Raw genomic sequence first — 23059 nt, 5'->3', positions numbered from 1 at the left:
ACTGTACACTTAAAAAAAATGGCCAAGATGGTAAATTTTATGTTATGTGTATTTTACCACAATTTTAAAAAATAGCAAATCACGTTAATAGTAGACCAGCTATGAACACACACTTATAGCAAGGCAAGATCTACAAGCCAAATCATGACCATTTCTCTCCTGGTTTGGAAATGTGTACTGATCTTAAACTTCAACACTATATGTCAATGTTTCATGCTATCACAATGTCCTCAGACATTGCCAAATGAGTGGGGAAGCAAAATTACCCCTGAGAACCACTGCTTTAGAATCATACATTGTACATTAGTGTAAAAGTATATATTTTTACATATTGTTGTACATTTTAAAAATTATGCATGTTGTACATTATGGGCAAAGTAAGGGAATTTTCAGGGAATAATTTTCATTAGATTTTCATCTAACTCACCAAATTCTGAACCTAATCTCTGTGAAAACTTTGTACTGTATTTATGCAAAATTCACTTTTTCAGAAACTGGACAAAAAAGCCTGAAACTCTAAAGACTGAAGTTATTGATTTTTAAAAAAACAATAAATATGTGGAATGCAAGCTTCAAATTTAGCATATTAGGATCTTTTTATCTGTCATTTCCCGTATATTATTTTTTAGACTCTAGAAATGTCGACCAGATCACTCTCTAGGTCCCCCCCCCAAAAGAACATTCATTTGGCTTTTTGTCACAGGGTAATCAAGAAAAACTACTAGATTATTTAGAGTGAGATGCACCATACTGGTCTGGTCCTGTATAGCAGGCTTCTCAGTCCACACTGCACTGTAAATTGCTGTATACCCAGCACCATGCTTGGCACATAGAACACTCAAATATTTGAATAAAATGAATGAGTCTTAGCATACACTTTCTTTAAGATTTATTTTAAAACAGGTAACAGTGTAATAAAAAAATACATTCAATAGTACTAAAAAAATCTACATGAAATATATAATTTTATTAAGATACAACCAAAATAATTGAAGTGGCACATATCTCCATATTTCAAGCCAGTACACTAGCTTTCTATGTATTTAAACACTAGCCTACTTTAATCTTTAAGAAGATCAAAGGTTTTCCTCTTTGCTTTTATTTGCTTTAGGTCATATTTAATTTTTTAGCATTTCTAAGTGCATATATTTTAAGTATATACTATCATGACCATGGATTTATTTACCTACTAATTAGGAAGATACTATGGGGTGGTATGATCAGCACAGAGAATAGTGGAACGAATAGTATTTCCCTTAATCTGAACACAACTGTTCAAACAGTCTGTAATTTATCTGCTTTTCTAGTAGCTTCTCTCCTTGGTTTCCACAGACCTTATGAGCAACTGACTGGTGAAGCCTAGATTCTTTGCACTTGAAAGATTTCCAAGTTAAGAGATTTGTCCATATTAAACTTGTACCTTCAACTTATTATATTCTGCCCTTGGAGAAGTTATTTTATTTTTCCAAATTTCACTTTCCCCAGCTGTAAACTGGAATAACATCACTAACCTTGCAAAAGACACTGCATATAATGTATGTCAGGTACTCAGCATACAACAAATATTTTATCAAAAATATTTTAAAAACCTAACCATTCCTCATTTGTTTCCAGTAAATTTCTATCTTATTCATTTCCAGACTGTTCCAGCTTGTCATAATCTTTAGAATCTTATTTCTATCACCTGTGAATTAGTTATTCCTTCTGTTATCTGAAAATCTGGTAAGATTTTCAAAGCCATTAATAAGAATATCTGAATAGGACAGTAGCTTTACAGCACACCATTCAATGCTGAAGAGTAGATTAATGATGTTATTCACAGCTCTTTGAATAACATACATCAACTAACAAGAATTAGCTACAAATTGACTTACCTATACTATCATCTAGCTGATAATTTCTTATTCCACCCATGAAGATTTCAAGGCTTTCTTAAATAAAGACATTCTAAGTTTGCTACATTCCCTTGATTCACTTTGGTAATAAAAATAGGTTTCCTATTCATTCATCCTATTCATTCATTAAGGTTCAGTCACCCATTTCTTAATCTCTGCAGCTGAGATGAACAGTTTCCTAAGGATGGAGGAAGGATTATATTCACCAATAGACAAGTCAGTAGTTTCATTTCTTTATCTAATGACACTATGGGGACAGAAGAGTTCCATTTCTAGCTATATATTAAACTTGATACCTAAACCCTTTCCTTCCAACAATACACACAGAAATGCTAGGTAAGGTATAAGAAATATTTTTTAAACACATAGCAGAAGTTGTAAGAAAGGGGAAATCCTTATGGCCAAAAATTTTCAGTTTCAGAAGGAAACTAAAAACCAGAGAGGTAGATGTGTGAGCTGATATTCTAGCTGTCCTGGCAAACTTGCCAATCTCATTAACCTATGAATTTCAGCTACAACATTTATAAGAGGACTTTAAAAAGGCAGTGGGTAGTAATTAAATGCACCTCCCCTCATGTCCATAAGGTTGGGACACATTCAGGCTTACACTCTCAGTGAAAGGGGAGTCATCAATAAAATATTCTGCCGACTAGCACAGGGAGATAATGTGGAAGAATGTCTGTCTTGGCCTGGGAGTCTTCTCTCAGTAAATTTATAGTACTCTTCAGGTCAGAAAACCCTGAAGCCAAGAAATTAAAAAAAGAGTGGTCCTCTGTCAGTGATAGCCCTGGAACTATGACATAACCAGACATAAAACTTTTCTGGAAGGAATATTTCTTAACCCAGGTCACTCAAGGTCCTGCTGAAAATAAGCTCACCTTCTAAAATCACAAAATACATGGATAAACAGCCCACCAATTACAAACACCAACAGATACAAACAACAGAAACTTAAAGGGAAAAAAAAAAACCCAACTAGACATCATGAAACAAATAATAGGCAAATCTTAAGAATGATACATACCCAGAAATGGAAAACAACTTTTGAAAGGAGAAACCCAATGAATAGTTTAAAAAGGAAATTACATAGAGACAAGAGAATTCATGAACTAGAAGACAGATATGAAGACCTCATAGAAAGATAAAGTACTGGAAACAGAGGGCTTAAAAGATAAAGAGAATAGAATGAGAAGGTCTAATATATTTCTAAAAAATAGTAACTATACTGTGTCTGTGAAATTTGTTCTCCATATTGTAACACCTTCATTATTCAGTAACACTGAGTCATCTTACTACTGAAAATCCAAACATATTTACCATGGTGTATAGATGGTTACAATTTTAAAGTTATTTTCTTCCTTTTATATATTAATATCTTATCATTAATATATAATATCTGGGAAACAAGTTTTAATTAAAAGCTATATCAAAACTAGCAGTATATTTATTTGTTCTACTTCTAAAGAAAAACCTGCTAGCCCTGCTGCTATACTCCTGCTGCTTGCATTTTCAGCTAAAGCAAAAGTCAGTGAGTCTACTGAAAATGATACAAGTATGCACTTGAGAAGAAAAAATAAACATTTACCTTAGAAGTAGAGCATGACTGACTGTTTATTTCTAAAGTGTGAGAAAACTGTTCCTTGAGACTATCAAAGCATCTTTAGGTAAATGAAGCAAGCATTAAACGTTTTTTAAAAAACACAGTAGTTTACTTCGCTCAATATTAATACCTATTTGAAGTATGTGGGTGGGTTAAAAATGAAGGCCAAAATACGATTTCTAAAGGCTGAATTCAAAGGCAATCAATCACATGCTTATATCACACCCAAGCTTTCCAGCCTGGGAAAAGTCGGCTGAGATTTTTGGGGTCCATGGACTGTTGTATGAGCAAATTCACCTGTCCACCAACACTGAGCACGGTTCCTTCCTCCACTCCTTTTAGTTTCTCTTGCAGTCTCATCAAGACACGTTCAGCTACTTTGTTGAAACTGTGGTCAATATCACTAATGACAAAAACACAAAGGTTAATGAGGTGGAACAGTTTAAAGGGCCTTGGGAATAGGAGAATCTGAACAATTGACAACAGATCCTTCCCCAAATACTGCTCACCTGAGATTTCGTTTGCATTCCTGGTCATCTGCATTTGGAGTGGAGTGGAGCTCACTTTCATCCTCTGGCCTCTGCTGTAAATACAGAGCTTTCAAAGGATTCATTGTCCAGTCAAAGAGAGGATCATACAGGAGGACCTAGATAGAGAGGACATAAGTATTAGAAGAACAATGTGTATTTTGATGATGTATTTAGAAACAGTAGAACCAGTATTATAAAAATAATACAGGCCAGTCACATGGTAGTTGACTGGGATGGAGGGGCAAACTTATCACATGTGCTTCATGTTTCCTTGTGGAGGAAACCATACTAACATGATGCTCTGGGATTTTTCTCCCATCTGAATTCATTCTTTCTCCATTTTGGGGGCTGTGACATCCTTTGACCCATGTTTCCTGATTGGGTGAAACTAATCAATTAAAAGCAGACAAGCACTAGCTACTCTTTCCTTCTCCCTCTCCTCTTGATCAGTTCTTGGGTAAGAACATTTGCCAAAACAGAGAACTGCAGGCCCCAACTCTCCCTCAGGTGAGCTGTACCAAGGGATAGATTAGATTGTGGGAGCTGGACAGCAGTAGCAAGCCTATTTGGACCTTACTGCTAAGGCATATTCTCCAACAGTTGTATCAGTAATAAACCTGACATTTTGATCTCTATCTTATTCTTAAGGCTCTTTCTTTTCCACTCAATTAGTTCCAAATTTGGGGGGAGAAAAAAAGGTATAATTTATTGAAAACTCCTCAAAACCCAAGGGCTAGTGCTAAGGTGGTCATCTTGAAATCTATATATGGAGTAAAATTTGAATACTAAAGTAACTGGCATGGCCAGAGCAAGTGATTCTAAGTCTAAATTTTAGTAACTGAGGTCACAGGGATTTTTGACCTCGGCAATTCAGAACAGCTAACTGCCTCTGGTGTTTATAAGCACATAATTTTTTATAATAGGCCTCAGAAAATGCTTACCATACAGGTCTTAATAATAAGTGAAGACTCAATTCCAGAAATGCTTGATTTTGCAGGATATTCCAGCATTACAAAGTTAAAATACTTTCTTGCTGCTGCCTTTTTTGTGTTTCTAGGTAGGTCTGCAGTCTGATACTATAAAATGCCCTTAGCATTACACATTTAATTCCAGGACAAATACTAGATCAGCAGTACCAAAAACTGGTCATCTGTTTATGCTGTTCTGAGCATCCTCCAGGACTATTAAAAAACACAGAGGGACTGACTCTGAATATATGTGGTTTGTCATAAATTTAAGGGTTTCTATGTGACTTCAAATTGGGCACTGACATGGGTTTAGACTTCAGGGACCCAAACCAGTTTCACCCCCAAAAGGGACGTATATTTTATTAACCAACTAATGAAAAGAAATGGGGGCCTCTATTATAAACGGACTATATGGTCTTCTTTGGTTGAAACAGAGAAACAACACAATTGAATTATTTCAAACCCAAGGGCTTGTGTTAAGAATCCTATTTGCAAATTCTGGAATCAAGGAGGAACTGGAGTAATTAAAAAAATATACTTTAGCTTTATTTATTATCAGAACAGAACTAGTTGAATAAAAACAAGAAAGGAATACAGATTAAGTTAAAGCAGAGTTTCTCAATCTTGGCACTACTGACATTTTTTTAGCTGGATATTTCTTTGGTGTGAGGGCTGTGTGTATAGGATGTTTTGTGGCATCTCTTGCCTCTACCCACTAGATGTCAACAGTACTTCACATCTCCCCCAGCCCCAATTATGACAATCAAAAATGTCTCCAGATATTGCCAACTGTCCTCTAGAGAGCAAAACTGCACTTGGCTAAGAACCATTGAGTTAAAAGGAGAGGTTACCTTAGTAGAATGGATAAAATCTTAGAAGATAGGATGGTCTATTATGAAAAAGAAAATGAGATCCTGAAGGCCAGTAGAGACAAATGTACTGAGAGGGAAAGGGAAATGCAGCCAAGTCACAGTGTTCTTAAAGAGGGTTAGGAAGCGAGAAGTTTTAATTGTTATTATATCAGGAACAGTGACTGTGGCTCAACGAAATCTAACAGAGCAAACGTAATGACTACAAAAAGAGGAGACTGAAATGATATTCCAGAGGACTGGGATCCAGCAAAACTCCTGAGAAGTACCCTGCTAAAGCTGAAGGCACAAAGTCCATAGTGAGGTCAGCTGGGAAGGTTGGGACAACCACACTAAATTATTTCAGGAAATTCAGACAGATTTACAGAGGGAAGATTAGGCAAGTCAGTGTAAAATACACAAAGATTATAAAGCTTATAAGTCACACCATTATTGCAGGTGGAGATGCAGTGGCCTGAAACTGCCCAAGAGTTTCCATCTTACTCAGTAAAATCTAAAATCCTCACACTAAGGTAGAAACCCCTAAATAACCTGCCCACTATTACCTCTCTAACTTTATCTCCTACCACTCTTTAAAGAATGAGGCTCATGAGCATTTGGCATTCAACTGATAAAACTTCTGAAGTCTTGAAGGAACTACCCTCTTCTAGCATGTGTTAACTCAGGACATCGGTACTGAAGGAACCCCCACATCTACCTAGACACAAAAATCCTTTTGACTGAGACTGAACAGAATAAAATACTGGGGAATACATTAAACTTCTTTGGATCTTAAATTAATTTGAAAAGTTTGGATTTTTTGGTCTTAAATGCAAAAAAGCAAGATAATTTGATTTTAGACCTTGATTTCTGCATTACTGAGGCATCCATGTTTTCATTTATTCTTGCTGCAGCACCAATGGCAAACAAATGACAATATGTATGAACATAACATGGGAAAAAGGGAAAGCTTTTCCAGCCTTGGGAACAGCACAGCCTTAGAGTTAACTTTATCAACACACTATTGGGACCCATTTTACTCTCTTTGTACCAAAAATCCATATTGCCACCAGTCCAAAGGGGCTATAAAGAGGACTTTGGTTCATAAAGGCAGTAGACACATGATCACCCTAATAGACTATAAATTTCACCCTCCTTGGGATATAGTTCCACCCTTGTTGATCACAGGCTTAATGGTTAATGCCAATGAAGCTTTTAAAAAATACAAGTGTTCTTGCCTCATCCGTAGAAGTTTAGTTCAAATTTGGTCAACAGCAATGTGGTTTAAAAGCAATACAGGTGATAGTAAAGTGCAGCCAGGTCCAGCACCACCAGTTAAAGGAACAAAAAGCTGAAAGAATGTAAGGGAGGCATATTTCAACTCTACTTCCAAGCTTCCCTGTGGAGGACACTCTCCTGATCTCTTGCCCCACATACCCTTTACTAGGATAGAGAATGACTGCCTCGGGTACCCAATTCTCACTTGGGTAGAATTAACGTCATAAGCACTGGAAATTTGCTGGACTTCCTTCCCTTTCTGCCCTGATCAACATGAGGCAGTGATTCTGATGGAGTATTTATGCCCCGTAGGCCCAAACCCCACTCGGTGGGCTGTCCCCAAGTTAAGACAGCAAAGAGGCACTGAGGTGGCACCAGCAGCAAGCCAGTTTGGCCCTCACTGCTCAGTCATGTTCCTACAGTAACAATGCTGACACTCAGATCTCCATCTGTCTCACTACATGGTTCTGAATCTGGGCATGGGAAAAGGAAATACAACTTACTGATTTATCTTCAAACTCCAAAGGAAACCATCTGAAAATAACACCATACAAGGTACCTAAGATGTCAAAGTGCTGGTGTAGGTATTAAAGACTAGAGGTTACTTATAGTGCTGTAACATTCCAAGAAACTTGAGGGGGCTGAAGGCATTTCTAAGCCACTATTTACTCTCCTGCTGCCCAGCATCATCCCACCTCATTAAAACAAAGCACTGATCCTCCAATCAGTGCTTTCTTAACAAGATACACAGTCTATCAGGCAGAGAAATAAAGATTTCCTTATAATATACTTTACCTCTACAATGGTTAACAGGGTTTCCTGAGAGTTTCTCATAACCTCCATGGTTTTCTCACAGCATCTAGAAACACATTATAAATATGAATTTTATTATACATCAACATTTTCAATATATCTTTACCTCCTATATACTCATGTTTAGTATGCTGAGACTATTCCTGTTAATAATTCCCCAATTATTATCTCAAAGAGCATAGTACTTGGCAGAGTGGGTTTTCAGTAGATGTTTCTGAAATGAATACAAATATATATGTGAATATGAGCTTAGCATTTATAAGAATAACACAATACTACTATGAAACATTTCTTTCAGTTGATTATTATGGTAATTACAGTTTACTCTGACTAGAATCTGCCCTGTTAAAAGCGAGTATGGTATGTAGACTTAAAAAAGAAAGAAAATTGAGTATGTAGACCTATGCTGGGAAAACCACAGGGAACTGCAAAATTCTTTTAGCAGGAATTGGTACCAGATCATAAGCTCCTTTAGGATAATTTATATACCCAAGAATGAGCACCCAAGAGAAGTTCTGATCAGTAAACAAAGAGTTAGCGAGGACAGAGGTGTGAAAAGTAAAGGCGGACTGCTTCCAGAGGCAGTAAGGGAGGACAGTATGTGTGTCATATTGGGTGAGGTCCCAGGTGGTCTGAAGGAAGGGGAAATTATTACTGCTTTTACCCAAGGTCTTTTCCTTAGTAGTGGTAAAGCACTAGAGTATAATAATTCTAGTAAGGGTGAACTCTATAATCTATAGAAATCAATAATCCAAATAATTTCAACACCAAAAATCATCTGCCTTACCTTACCCTATTTGGCTTACCTTCTGAAGACACCTTCTACACCAGTAATGCCCATTCCATCCACAATATCTCTGGTGAGTCTAAAGGGAACGGTTTCAGGAGTAGGAAGGATTTTACCCTGTTCAAAAGCAACTCCTGAAGTAAAAAATACAGTGAGGTTAGGAGGTCTCATAGCTAATTTACTTTCCTCTCAACTGGCATGTGAACTTTGCAGAGGCACTAAATAATTTGTCACCAATATTCAATCAGTACTAAAACACACAGTCATTTATTCTATTTCTGCTCTGCCTGCCTTCTTCATCTCCAGTATTCTCCAGGAGATCCACCTCCAATTTAAAAAAATTAAGTTAAAAAAATTATTTATTGAGGTAATTAGAGAAATCTATATTAAAGGGTGACTTTTAAAAATGAGGTAGTGAAGGGTAGAATTTAAAATGCAGAAGATATATGTGTGTGTGTGTGTGTGTGTGTGTGTGTATCTTTTATCCACTTTTCCCCAATGGCGACATCTTGCAAAACTACAGTACAATATTACAACCAGGATGTTGACACCGATACAATCAAGATATAGAATATTTCCATCTACACAAGGATCCCTCATGCTATATTAGCCACACCTACTTACTCCCAAGGCCTACACCTACCCCCTGTTCTTCCAGTGATAACTAATCTATTTTCCATTTTTATAATTTTGTAATTTCCAGTATATCAATGGAGTCAAACAATATGTAACCTTTGAGAATTAGCTTTTTCACTCAACGTAGTTCTCTAGAGAATCATCTAAAAAATGCAAAATAAAATTTTCACCTGCTTCTCTTTTATATCTCCTATCTCTGTGTTGAAACTATTTCCATGCTGAGACTTAGCATCTTTTCATTTGTTTCAAACATGTTTGTAATTGCTCCTTGAAGCATTTTTATGATGGCTGCTTTAAAATCTTTGTCAGATAATTCTAACATCTTTGTCACCTCAGTGCTGACGTCTATTGTTTTTCATTCAAACTGCAACTTTCCTGACAAATGATATTCAATTGAAATTTTGACCTTTTTAGATATTACATTATGAGACTCTGGATCTTATCTACACTTCTATTTTGGCTGGCTTTGGGAGTAACCATCTTATTTACTGCTAAGTCATGGTAGAAGACCAGGTTCCCCACTTGGCCTCCTCTGACATTCAAGAGGAAAGGGGGCTCCTTGTTACAGATTGGTGACATGGGAAGTCCAGGCTCCTCACATGGTTTCCACTGACACCATGGGTGAGTTGAAAGAAAAACAAGGTTTGAAAAATATAGAGAAGGACGTAAATAGCATAAGTGATACGGGAGATAGTCTAATGTATTGTTATTGGAGTCCCAGAAAGAGAGGGAAGAATCTGGATTGGTCGTATGACACTACTATGACTAAGAGAATATAGCAGAAGTGACACTGTGCCAGTTGCAAGCTAACCCTTAACTTCTACTTCCTTCCTCTTGGAGCCCTGAGATGCTCTGTAAGAAGTTCAGGTTACTTTGACAGAGAGGCCACATGGAGGAGCAATGAAGCATCAAATGTGTAAGAAGCCATGTTGGACACTGGTCCAGTTGAATCCTAAGGTAAATTCAGCCCCAGGTGCTGACTACAGCTGTGTGAAAGGTCATAAGTGAGCATTTCCCAGCTGAGACCAGTCAACGCATAGACTATAAGAGATAGTAATAGTAGTTTTAAACTACTAAATTTGGGGTGGTTTCTTATGCAGCAACAGATAATCAAAGAGATACACAGAAAAGTGTACAAATCATCAAAGTCATTCAAGTGTGTGGCTAATTGAGATTTTATAAAATGAACAAATCCATGTAACCAGCATTCCAGAAGCCCGGCCTCATCTCCCTATGAATCACGAAACACCTCTTCAAAGGTTTACCACTATCCTGACTTCCAACACTATAGATTAATTTTATCAGTTTTATATTTTACATAAATGGAATTATACAGTATATATTCTTTTGTATCTAGATTCTTTCACTTAACATTGTATTTGTGAGTCTTCCATGTTGAGTGTGGCTGTAGTTCATTCAATCTCATTGTTATATAGTATTTCATTTCATGAATACAATAAAATTCATTAATCCATTCTCCCATCCAAGTACTAATCAGGTCCGACACTGCTTAGCTTCCAAGATCAAACAAGATCAGGCGTGTTCAGGGTGGTATGGCTGTAGACTGTTCATCCATTCTACTTGTGATGGGGGTTGGGGCTGTTTCTAATTTGGGGCTATTATGAATAGTACTATTATGAACATTCTTATACACATGCATGCATTTTTACTGCAGTGGAATTGCTGGGTCACAATTTCCAGCTTTAGCAGATAATGCCAAACAGTATTCCAAACTGGTTATACCAATTTACCTCTCTCATTTATAGATGTGTTTAGCATGGCTTGGACATCGGTTGGCAGACTCCTATCTCTACTCTGCAGCTTCCACTGCACTGCCCTTTTGTTCTCATGCAAAATTTCACTCCTCTACTGAGTTCCCACATTCTGACTCATCCTCATATTTATACCCCAATGTCTAAGAATTCCTATCAAATTCATTGAATGTTGGTGTGGACATAGCTCATGATCTTCCTCTCTGTCCAAACTCTGGAATCATTCTGGGGAAAACCATATAATATTCCTGGGGGCTTCCCTGGTGGCGCAGTGGTTGAGAGTCTGCCTGCTGATGCAGGGAACGCGGGTTCGGCCCCGGTCCGTGAAGATCCCACATGCCGCGGAGTGGCTAGGGCCGTGAGTCATGGCCTCTGAGCCTGCGCATCCGGAGCCTGTGCTCCGCAATGGGAGAGGCCACAACAGTGAGAGGCCCACGTACCGCAAAAAAAAAAAAAAAAAAAAAAAAAAAATCTTGATATTCTCTGTTCTAATGAAATTCAATTTACTCTCTCTTAGCAAACCACTTAGCAAAAACTTATACTATAGAACTTATAATCTCCTAAAACTGTACTTTCTAAGAAATCTTAAATTCTACATTTTAATTAAAACCTCTTCTCCTTCTACCCCTTTATTCGTGTAAATAATCTTCAAACTCACTGAGATTTCTAGTCTATTAGTCTCTCTTCCTTCCCTACTCAGCTCAGGGTATAGCCTGCAAAGCTGATTACTCTCACTAGTAACTCAAATCGATTTCCCTTGTTATTTCAATTATCTTTGTCTCTCTCATATAAGTATATCCCATCTTAAGAAAGCAAATGAACAAAGACAAAAACCCCTCAAAACCAAAAGAAGTGGGGGGAGGGGACGAAATGTGTGTCTCCCATCTCTGCAGCAAATGTCTCTTCATTCTTCCCTTACTTCTAAATTTCTTGAAGAACAGTTCCACATTCTTAGCCTATACATCCTTAACTTCCATTTAATCCTTGCCTTTTCCCAATCTTACTTCCTCCATTCTATCCAACGTTTACTAAGATTGATTAAAATTCAAAGGTCTATTTTCAGCATTCATCTTATTTGACCTTTCTGTATCAGATACTACTGAGCACAGCATTTCTTCCTCCATGAAAATTTATCCTCTCTTGTCTTCCAAGATATCCCTACCTCTAGTTTCTAAGACTTGTTGGTTATTCATCATTTTCTTTTTTTCTTTTCTGATTCAGCCTTCTTTTTGGCCTCGCTGTTCAGCTTGTGGGAACTTAGTTCCCCAACCAGGGACTGAACCTGGGCCCTCAGCAGTGAAAGTGCCGAGTCCTAACCATTGGACCACCAGGCAATTCCCAAGACTCAGCCTTTTTAATGCTGAGATTCCTTACAATTCCAACTTTAGTTCTCTTCATCAAGGATGATGTACAAGATTAGAACCTCCTCTAGTCCAATGACTTCAACTAAAATCTATTTGCTGAAAAGTTCTACATCTCTTACTATGCTCAACATCTTTGCTTTCCTATATATTAAACTGTCTACTTCCCCTGGAAATCCCAATAATACCTCAAAACAACATACAAAACTAAACTCATCAGTTTCTTATTCTCTACAAAACCTGCTGTTTTCCTTAGCTAGAAACTTCAGTTATCTTGGAGTTCCCTCTCCCACTATTTCCACATCTAATATCACTGGTGCAAAATTACTACAAAAATGTCCCCCAAATCCAACTCCTGTTTCACACAACTTTAGTCCCAATCATTTCTTTCATTATCTCGTCTAAACTATGATAACATCCCCTAATTTGTTCTCCTACTGTGTAGATACTGTTCCCCAAATTATCTTTCCAATAATCAAATAAAATTATGTCCTGATTAAATGTATCTTCATTTACTTCCCGTTGTTTAACAGATTAAAGTTAAAACTTCTTGGCCTGGCTTTTTATAATCTAGTACCAATCTATACCTCAAGCTACTCAACTACATGCAAACTTCACTCCAGCCACATTTAATGTCTCACCATTCCTAAAACATGCTAAAACTTCATTATTCCTCCCTTCATATCTGCTCTTTCCTCTCTCTAGATTATCCTTTCTTTCTTTGAGACCTGGCTTAAATGTCACTCATTATCCAAGGCAGAATTAGGTACACCCTCCAGCATCACTGTGTTTATGCTTTTTTTTAAACAATATTTATTCTTTTGATCTCTCTCTCTCTCATACTTGCAATATCCTGCCAGACAAACAACATTTCTTGATGACCAAATATTTACTGAACAAAGAAACATATCTTTTGTTACTTACCTAAATCTATATGTACAAGTTCAGCTGACTGCTCATTTATCAAGATATTCTGTACGTGTCTATCACCAAGTCCAAGTATGTAACCAACTAGAAAAAAAAATCTGAAATTACTGATATCATCTATTTCTGTAACACAATTAACCATAATTTCAACTAATACCACTGACTCTATATAATTTTTAAGTAGCTTAGGCTTTTTTGCCTACTTGAAGTTAATTATGTACATAACTGGCCATTTTCAGTTTAAGTCAAATCTTACCAGCTATTTTCATTTATACTGCATTTTACAAATCCTAGATGATTTGCTAAAAAAGTTTTCCATTTACTAATAAGCACATATATTAAAATAGTAATACTTCAAAATTGAGTGTGGTTAAAATTGAGACCCATTATTTACCAGGACCAAAGCAGTGCACTATATACACTCAAATATTTATTGAGCATACTTTTAAATTGAGGCGCCTATGGGTAAATTCTTCATTCTTCAGTGAAACTTTCTTCTGCTTGATGAATTATATTTAACACAAATTAGTCAATAATTCATTTCATCAGGTATATGTCCAGGAAAAACTACATTTCTGTTTTTAACACAGATGATAACATGCTTTAAAATGCTTTTAACCTAATGAAACACACTATGAGGTGTTATAGAAAAAATAGTGGACAAGGTGTCAGGATGCCTGGGGTGCATGGCTAGCTCTGTCATTAACTGGGCCTACTTTCTTGTTTGTAAATGAAATTAGTTGAATCAGATTAATGATTCTCATTGTAGAAAAAAAGAGGGTTTCATTATTACCTAGAAATTTTTCAAAATATACATGTCTTGCCTTCCTGGTGTATTGTACCTAAGTGATGAAAAAAGTGGTCTTTAATTAAAAAACAATAGATCACTGATATTCCTGTTAGTTCTCATACTCTAAGATTTTAACTGCCCTATCTAACTATTCCAATCTCTCAGAAATCGAAAAAGCCAAAATATATATTGGACACAGAATATTTAAATATATATCATTATTTCTATTCCAAAACCAAAATTCTATTGAACAGAATCAATCTTTGGGTGTTAATATCATGGTATTATAGAGGCTGTATGCAAGAACAATAATAATTAAAGGAAATAACTTAAATGGAATTATCACGAGTTTTATTATTTACCAAATAAAATCCCAGAAAACAATACATTGAGGGGAAAGAAAATAAGCCATATTCACTATTAAGCAATGAAGAAAAATAACCAGTCTTTATTTCCCTACCTGGAAAAAAGAAATTCTCTGTGCCAAAGCTAAGAAGAGCTACATTTAGAAGCTAAGAATCAGGATGAACAAGAAACACAATGATCTAATGATGAAGATGGTTTGATTAACAAACACCATCACCACCACCATCCCCCTGTAACTCAGAATGTAGGAAGTGCTGAATCTACTAAAATGTATAAGGAGATTACCAATAGAAGAAGTAGCAACACTCCGAGTATAAGCCAATCGTTTCTCAAACCAAACAGCTGGATCCAAGAATTTTTCCATGCAGAAGTAACGGAAAACTGGTTGAAAATTTTGGCAAATCTCCATGAAGGTTTCGTATTTCTCTTCAAAAGACTTTTTTTGTACATCCTGTAATAGATAAAATATAAAATTATTTTCTGAATATTCTCTTCAACTAATTTAACTGAAGTCTACTAGGAGTTTCAACAGGAAAATAGTATGATAGATATAAAGGCAATAAAAAGATGAACAAGATATTATCTCTACCCACAAGAAGTTAAAATCTGGGCAGGGAAGCAATAACAAGTTATAATCCCTTTAGGGTTTTCATGTTAATTTTAGGGGAAGGTGGCATAGCAACAGTGACTGTTATCTGTTTTAATTCAATTCTAATTTGAATGATTCTGTAATTTATATGGAAGTAAACACAAAAATGGCAAAGGTAGCTCCAGATAGTCTTAGGTGTATCACAGCACTAGGGGTGTGACAGAAAACAGGAAAAAGAGAAAGAATGGAAGAATCAATCCCGGATGGATGGCAAAGCAGCTGACACATCTCAGATCTGTTCTTCAACATTTCCTTACTATGTAATAATTTCCTGAAGCAAAGCACATCTACTTCAAAAGGCTCAATCCTCATCTATGGACTGATGACTTCCAAATCTGTATCTTTGGCTCAGGTATCTTTAATAAGCTCCAGCCTGATGTGCCTCTCCAACTTCCCACTCAACATCTTCACTTGGATCATTTCCAAATCCAAACTAATTCACCTTCTCATCTTTGGCAAAACTCAGCCACTTCCTCTATTCATCAACACGGTAAATAGCTTCTCCACCTACTCCATCATACCAACCAGGAAACTGGGTGCTACTGATACTCTTTTTTTCACCAACCCCACTTCTAAACAGCAACCAAATCATCTAAGTTTTGCCTCTTTAATACTTCTTATATGAACTGCCTGTTCTCCATTCCTACTGTTATTACTCTTAGTTCAGACTCTGCCTCATGCCTCTAGCCAGCTTTCTCAAAAATATAAACCCTCAAAAATATGTGTTTTCAGAGTTTTCTAGTCTTCCCAGTTTTCAATCTGATATTACTATCCTTCTCAAGGGTTGTCTATTGCTTGCAGGATAGAGTGCAAATTTCTTAACATTTCATAACATTCCATTTTTTGACTAACGACTGCTGCTTCAATCTCATCTGTTCCTCCTCAAAACCTAAGCCTATGCTATCTTTACCTGCCTGTTCATGCCTCCTTCCTTTTTGTTTGTATGTTCCTCTGCCTGGAAAACCAATTCATTTATAAAACTCAGCTCAAACACCATCTCCTCTATGAAGTCTTTCTTGAATCTGATTCTCTCCACTCCTCCCTGTCCCAGGTAAAACTGATCACTTCCTCCTCTGTGCCTACACAGTACCTTTACATCACAATCCCTATAGTACTTTACCATACATTTTAAAAAACATATAACAGAAAGCACAACAAAAGAAAAAGTAAATGGATTTTAGAGTTGGACAGACAAGGTTTAAATCCTTGCTCCACTATTTATTAGCTCATTGACCTGGAGTAAGCAAAATTTTCAGAACTTCTTCTCATCATTTTTTTTTTTTTGGTGGTACGCGGGCCTCTCCCGTGGCGAAGCACAGGCTCCGGACGCACAGGCCCAGCAGCCATGGCTCACGGGCCCAGCCGCTCCACGGCATGTGGGATCCTCCCGGACTGGGGCATGAACCCGTGTCCCCTGCATCCACAGGCGGACTCTCAATCACTGTGCCACCAGGGAAGCCCACTTCTTCTCATCTTAAAATGGGATAAGTATGATGGTGATCAGTCATATTTGTGAAGTCTCAGCAAAGTATCTGGTAGAGAGGACACATTTAATAAATGTCACTGATTGGGTGAATGAATATCAGACCAGATGGCCAGTGTGATGTGGCAAATGTCTTTGAATGTCTCTATTTCATAATGGGTTTTTTTGGTTTTAGTTAGTGTTTTATTTGTTTGTTTTGTTAAGAATTAGCTTACCCCAAACTGGAAGCAAATTTGCATACAATGAATAATTTTAAGTTCTTATAGGACAAGGGTTGACGCTTAACATAGTTTAAAAACCTTCCTTTTTCACTCACACACACCTTCATTCTGGTGAGCTTATTTTCTTATACTTACTGTCATTAACAATTATCTGATGAAATTAAAACTTTTTACATTCTGTAATATTTGATATGTTTTAATAAGCTATTAGATAATCTTGCAATAACATATTTTTGAGTGTTACTCACCATCATTTTCTTTTGGCACTGATAGGCACTGAAATCCTTTGGCCTGTATCTTTTATGAGCACCACTCTCATTGTTAACAAGAAATTCACCAATAGGGACAGTTCCTGTGCACCATTCAAGTACACCACTTCGCTGAGAAAGGGGAACCACCTGAAGTTACAGATTAAGTATCCTTTGATTATGGAAAGGCATTAAAGAGCATGTGATGATTATTCAACTATCAGAGTCAGTGTGAAGCATTTTTTCAAGTTATACGATTATTTTTCTGTCCATAGGAAGAAAGCAACTGAAGATAAACAAGCTCGAAGAATAAGATTTTCTAGTCTGCTGCACAGACTTCTGAGAACCTGCTCTTCTCTCAATCTCCATGACACCTGAGAAGTCAATCCTGTTAATTATACTCATCATCTGTGACTGAGCCATACTTAGTTTGTTCCATTTAGCAGAGGAATTAACTTTGCTTTCCTATACTTTTAATGTCAAATTCAAAGAATTTCACTTGGAAAATATCAAATGTAGTGTCAATTTTAGTATACTTTAATAATTGAAAGTGTATGCATTCTTGCTTCGTAGTCTCGTTAGCTTCACCAAGAGGAAATGTATTCCTAAACATAAAAGCAATTTTACTGGGAAGATTAAAAATTATGACATTTTATAAATGTACATAAAACGTAGAAAATAATATAAACAAACACCCTTTTACCTACTAAACAGCTTTATCAAATCTAAGATTATTCATATTTGCTGGGAAAGAGACAAAGCTCTCTTTGTACCCTTCACTGACCCCATGCCCCTCCCTACCAACAAGATGACTGCTAACTTGCTTATCATGTTCCTATATTTTTGGGTATACAGTATGTTTATTTCAAAGCTATACATACATAAGTAATTGTAAGCTTTAAATAAAGAGTATTTATACTATATGTATGTTTCTGCAATTTGCTTTTTTCTCACTCAACAGTGTTTTACCTTAACTATGTTAGTAAATTTAATCCTAAGTCATTTGTTTTAACAACTGTACTTTGTATAAATACGCCACAATTATCCAATTTATACAATCAGAATATTAACATTTACATTATTTCCAGATTTCCCTGAAACACTGCTGCAATGAATTAATCTACTAATGAATATATTTCAGTTTCTCTAGGGTATACATGTACCTGGAAATTGAAGAGCTGGGTCATTCGGGATACACATCTTCTACTTAGTTAACCATATATTGCCAAGTAACTATACAAAGTAGTTGTACCAATTTATATACCCATTAGCAGAGTTTATTCTATAACCTCCCAATGTATTGTCAGACTTCTATACTTTGTCAATCCAAGAGGTGTGTAATAGTATCTCACTGTGGTTTTCATTTGTATTTTCCAGATTCCCACTAGAGTATAATCTGATAAGACTTATTGGCTATTCAAATGTTTTCTTCTTGTGAACTGGCTGTTTGTATTCTTTACCTTTTTTCTTACTGGCTTGTCTTTTTATTACTAGTTTGTAAGAGCTATTTACATATTCTATAAATTTCTTGCTGTTAGTAACATTATAACAATCCTTTCTGTGTTATTAACATTTTAAAATTCGTTTTCTCAGCCACCTGTCTTTACAGTATCTTTAATTCTATTTTTAATTTTAATGTACTCAAATATGTTTTACTGTTTTATGTTCTGTGACTTAACATGAAGGAGGTCTTTCATTAATTTATTAACTGTATTTGTTGAGAGTCTATTATGTATTACACACGGTGCTAGGGCACTTGAGAATAGAGTGGCAACGAGGCAGATGAAGACCATGCCCTCATAAAGCTTCATTGTGGTGTCAGAACGTATACACTAAGAGACATTTAATGATGCCAGGTAACGAGTATTATAACAGAACAAAACATACATTTAAAAAAGTGAGTAATAGAGACGTGGTCAGAGAAGGCGTCTCTGAAGAGGTAACATTAGAGAAAAACCTGAAAGAATAATAATTCATGCAAAGATCTGAGGGAACAGTATTCCAGGCAGAGGGAAGTGAAAGCCCTGAAGTGAAACAAAATTAGGACATAGGGAATATAAGATGCTTCTGTCTTAAGTCACCACTCTCCCCACCTCCTTGCCTGCACACATACCCCTAACTCTCCTCTGCCCACTCTGCCCTTCCCCTGAAATGGTCCTCTACAGCTGTGATCCCAGAGCAGGGCTCATGTTCCTCTCATGGGGGCTCTACCCCAGCTTTTACAGTGTCTGGGCCTTGAACCGTTTATGACTGTCCTCTTTAGATGAGGAGGCTCAGGGTCAGCACCCTGTCTCAAAGATGCCAAAATAAGGCTAGCTCTGGATAAGCTAGCTGGTGGGGCTCAGCCTTAGGAACATACTGCTGCTCAGATCCTAAGGCTAAGCCCCTGGATGTTCACAGGCCTAGGTCCTGGAGGCTACAGAACAGGAGCCATGCCCTGAAGCTCCTGAGAGGGGCCCTTGCAAAAGGGTTGTGCTTTAAAGCCTCTTTCAAGGCTTCAGGTGTCCTTCTGCTCTATGTCCACCCACTCTGGTTAAGGGGGTGAGTGGAAGGGCCTGCCAGGGATCATGGATACAGGGTAGGCCCTGGTACCATGGGTTTCAGGCTACTTATCAATTTTCTTATAGGAGCACAGTCAGGGGCAGATGAGGCAGGGCAGAGAGGGCTGGTCCCTCCTTTCCTCTCAAACTCCCTCAGATGTTAAATTGTCTCCAGAAGCGGAAGAAGGACAGTGACTGTGAATCCACGCTGTGTATCCTTCCTGAGCCTCCGCTCACTGTCAGGGCCAAGAAGCTCTCAAAATGGAGCCCTCTCTTTAGAGGCAGGGCCATAATCTGAGGAGCAGTGCTGGATTACAGGCATTTTAGTAAGGAACCATTAAACAGGTTCTGGCTGCCTGTTAATGCGGTGAGGCCTCCTACTTGGGTACAGTGAAAAACAAGCTAGAAGAACCCTGGCCCAGAAGACTCTGCTTGCTCCAGTAAGTCACAGTGACCCTGGGGGTGATGGCCTTGTGTTGTGGGGCCACTGGGAGTTGGTGCCCAAGCCTCTCCCTATTCTGTGCCCCAGTGGCAATGGAGCTTCTTCCTGCCCTCAGCCTTGGCCTTCCCCAGTGGTGTTAAAGATACGCATGATTCCTCTATCTTTAGCTCTTTTCATTCTCTAAAAATGCACTTAACACTTTGCATTATAATTGTGTGTCTGTTTCCCCTGCTGAGCTCCTTAAGAACTAGGACTATGTTTTATTACTTTTATATCCCCAGCACCTACTAGAGTATCTAACACAACACTAGGCGTGTAAATAAACAATTATTGTACGAATTAATGAATGGATCTCATAGCGTTTCCAACCGATTTTCCTTCCTGCTTAAGTAGCTCTAAATGCCTTCCTTCCAGAAAACCCAGACCTATCTTTGAGCTAGCTGTGATCCCTAATGCTTGATCACATTAACATTCTTGCCTCCTAGTATATTCCATCAAAGATCGCTTTTCCAAAATTACTCTCTATTAATATTTAGTTATGGGGAAAAAAATAAAACCCTTGTCTTTTTTAAGACACTGATCTAGAAAGGAACAGGTTGGCTTTTTTCTATCTCATTTCAGAGTTCAACTGTGATGTTGGTTGATGTTAAAACAGTTGAATTCAAGTTTCAAAAGGCAAATGGCAGTGTTTCCTCAGGTACTAAGATTCCCTGGAATAGCCTATTTCATCTGAGTATCTGAGTATTTTGCCTGGGTGTCACAAAAAATGATTGATGACTATTTTCTCAAATTACCTCAAGGTACACAGCTAGTACCATCCCAGATACATAGAAATGAAGTTAATTCATTATATACAGTGAATGCCTTAGGACATTATGACTTATCTCCCAGAATCCTGACTGAGAAGGAAGATATATCACAAAGAAGAAAAATTAGTTATTGGCAAAAGGCATAATGAAGAATTAAATATGAAACTTCTTTCTGCATGTAAATACTGTTTATATAAGACTTTGATTTTTAAAAAATGAATCCTCTCATATCTAAGACTTTAGGCTAGTTATTCAATATACTTTCTAAAAATGTAGTTTGGGTAGAGATAAATTAGTCCAGTCACACAAATTCTAGTTATCAGAGGGCTATGTTTCAGTGTCAGCATATACAATAAGAACTTTGTCTTCCTTCATCTCCATGTGATTCTCTCTGATGAAAGGTATCTGGTGTGCCTCAATATACAGGTGTCTCCGTTTGAGGTTGTATGCTGACATTTGGGTACCAAGAGCTAATTTCAGAAGTCAATGACCCTTCTTGTTGACACAATGATCACAGGACACCTGAGTGCCAGGTTGGGAATGACTCCATAGAAGACCTGGACTAGGCAGACTGCTTCTACATACATTATAGAACTTCCAGGAACGTTAACTGAAATCAAGAACAGCTAGCAATAGAGTTATAACATAACTTTCACATTCTTGGAGTAATCTCAAAATAATACACATCTATTGGCCCAGTATTATAATTCTAAACAATAAAGTCAAACCTAAACTCTCATATGAAGAGGTTACTTTTTAATATTCAGATGTGTAACATTAAATAACTCCACCATTTAATTGGTAAAATCGTTCTCTATAAAAATCAGATATTTAAAAAGTCATAAGGTAGAAATAGAGTTTAGTCATTTCTGCCTTGAAAATGTTTTAGGTTAGGGCCTTCTCTCTCTCATGCTTTATAGCAATGAACTTTGGAAGCTAAACTGTGTTACCTGCTTGGAAACCTGAGTGGCTTTCTGAAAATAAACAGGTAATCTTAGAGCCCAAACTTTTTGCAACACATTGTATCCCAGTTCTTCAGTCATCATCTATGCTATCTAAAAGTCTGGCATTTAGAACATAAACATTTTCTTTCATTCATGTTATTGAATATCTGCCCTCTAAAAACTTCTTGGCAATTGTTAAAGTACCTGCCACATTAAAGTACCTGGACAGTTAAAAGCTCATCAACTTTGTCCTATAATTAAGCTAGATCAAATGATAGCAAAGTAACTAGACTGGTGGATCTAAAAGTATGGTTCCTGAAACACTGCTGCATCAGCATCACTTGATAACCTGGCTAGAAATGCACATTTTCAGGCTCCATCCTAGAATTAGAAATTCTAGGGGCTCAGCATCTGTGTTTTAACAAACCCTTCCAGGGATTATGATGCCTGCTAAATTTGAGCAGCACTGATCTAAACCACACCAAAGAAGTCCTTCTGCAGGAAAGATTTCACAGATCTTTTTTAAACTTTTGCTCTTAGCACTCCACAAGAACTTGTTTTTTTGTCAACTGCTAATAGAAAGCATCAATTAAATTAGTTAATATCCTACAAAGTTTCACATGACAAATTTCTCACTAACTTGAAGGTATTACGAAAAAGTGTGCTTTTCTTCATGCTTCCCACCCCTCAACCTCACCCAACTAACAAGTGAGTTTTATATTTCTATTTCTGTAGGCAATTAAGAAGCTCTAAAAAAGTTCAGTTTTCAATTACAATAGCCTGACTCAATCAGAATTTTCGAGGGTAGATCTAATTTCTTTTTCCCTACTCCCCTAACTATTTGGTGTTTTTAGTTTAACAATTATTCTTATAATTTAAAAAAATGTTCATTTAGGGCAATTCAAAATATATTAAAAAGCAGGTATTATCCATAATCCCATCATACCCAGAGTTAACAGCATTTTTAGGCTTATTCAGGAACTTTCTAAAAGTGAAAGCTGTATACTGATTTCTTATAAATGTATACATAAACATCCGTTTCAAGGATATTAATCTATTTTTATGTCACGAACTATACCATCTTCATTACTAAAGCTTTACCGTTTGCTTTCATATGATTAGACACAGTCCACTTTCACCTGTTGCTTTTAT

At 36.9% G+C, this 23059-nt stretch overlaps 1 protein-coding gene across 1 annotated transcript in view; it reads right to left on the bottom strand.

Annotated features, from left to right (window-relative positions):
- Window positions 1–873: 873 nt before the first annotated feature.
- ATM (ATM serine/threonine kinase) overlaps window positions 874–23059 on the bottom strand; it is a 140916-nt gene continuing 118730 nt past the window's right edge. The window contains exons 58-64 of the mRNA XM_067038886.1: window positions 17173–17322; window positions 14857–15022; window positions 13413–13499; window positions 8739–8853; window positions 7915–7978; window positions 4005–4141; window positions 874–3898 (exon numbers count right to left, since the gene is read on the bottom strand). Coding sequence (XP_066894987.1) covers window positions 3715–3898; window positions 4005–4141; window positions 7915–7978; window positions 8739–8853; window positions 13413–13499; window positions 14857–15022; window positions 17173–17322 — 903 coding nt within the window. The 3' untranslated portion in view covers window positions 874–3714. The remainder of the gene's footprint in view (window positions 3899–4004; window positions 4142–7914; window positions 7979–8738; window positions 8854–13412; window positions 13500–14856; window positions 15023–17172; window positions 17323–23059) is intronic.

This window comes from Kogia breviceps, chromosome 7 (assembly GCF_026419965.1).
Source record: "Kogia breviceps isolate mKogBre1 chromosome 7, mKogBre1 haplotype 1, whole genome shotgun sequence".
NCBI classification, from domain to species: Eukaryota; Metazoa; Chordata; class Mammalia; order Artiodactyla; family Physeteridae; genus Kogia; species Kogia breviceps.
The sequence above is the reverse complement of the archived record's forward strand: the minus strand, read 5'-3'. Positions and strand labels throughout refer to the sequence as shown.